The 884-nt window shown below is 55.7% G+C and overlaps 1 protein-coding gene across 1 annotated transcript in view; it reads right to left on the minus strand.

Annotated features, from left to right (window-relative positions):
• The window catches only part of RPTOR (regulatory associated protein of MTOR, complex 1), a gene marked incomplete at its 3' end in the record, with an annotated part of 119,383 nt that overhangs the window by 7,829 nt on the left and 110,670 nt on the right, over nucleotides 1-884 (minus strand). The window contains exon 25 of the mRNA XM_010140139.1: nucleotides 568-673. Within this exon, the coding sequence (XP_010138441.1) occupies nucleotides 568-673 (106 nt within the window). The remainder of the gene's footprint in view (nucleotides 1-567; nucleotides 674-884) is intronic.

Here is an 884-nt window from a genome sequence, read left to right on the forward strand (position 1 = left end):
ACCTGCGCTGAAACGGGACGTGCTGTCCGTTTGGGGAAGTGAGGAAACCTGCTCTCACGGCAAGCTCTCTCCTCCTCTTAGGTTCCTCCATTCCCCAGCCAGCCTCATGCCAGGCTCCAGCTGTGTGCCCCACCACGGCGGTGTCCGCCACAATCACGTCGTTACGTTTTCGAAGGGGAAAGCAGACATCTGACATGAGAAGTGGTCACTCCCCTGACCTGGTGAACAAAACCAGGGTTGGGAATGGGAAGGTGAGCGAACCGCCCACCAGCAGTGGAAGAGGGCATGGGCACCTTTCCAGTCTGGGGACAGCAGGGGCTCGTCGTTAACTGGGGTTGTACAGCTCGGTGTCCTGACTAAGAGCAGGGATCGCAGCTGGAGGAACCCACACCCAACCACGGAGCGAACCGCCCACCAGCAGTGGAAGAGGGCATGGGCACCTTTCCAGTCTGGGGACAGCAGGGGCTCGTCGTTAACTGGGGTTGTACAGCTCGGTGTCCTGACTAAGTGCAGTGCTCGCAGCTGGAGGAAGCCACCCGCAGCGTGGGCATGGGGGATGTCACTCACCCTTCTGGATGATCTTCTGGGCTTGCTTCCTGACACGAGCGTTGCGCAGGAACCGCCATTCCCGCTCCTTGCGAATCTGGCTCTCCAGGTCATGCTCTTCTGGGATCTTTTGGTGTATCAACATATTCACAACACAAAACAACAGGAACCATCAAAACTCCATGAATTGCCTTTGTAACGCACACTCGCACACATCCATGTCAGGCTAAGCCATAAATTCTTTAGGGTCTCCAGCTTCAGGCAGTAAATGGAGGAGCTCATGGGACCTTATGTCATTAAATACTTAAGCATCTTTCCCATCTAAATCCCTCCCATCG

Source organism: Buceros rhinoceros, unplaced genomic scaffold (genome assembly GCF_000710305.1).
Source record: "Buceros rhinoceros silvestris isolate BGI_N320 unplaced genomic scaffold, ASM71030v1 scaffold7337, whole genome shotgun sequence".
NCBI classification, from domain to species: Eukaryota; Metazoa; Chordata; class Aves; order Bucerotiformes; family Bucerotidae; genus Buceros; species Buceros rhinoceros.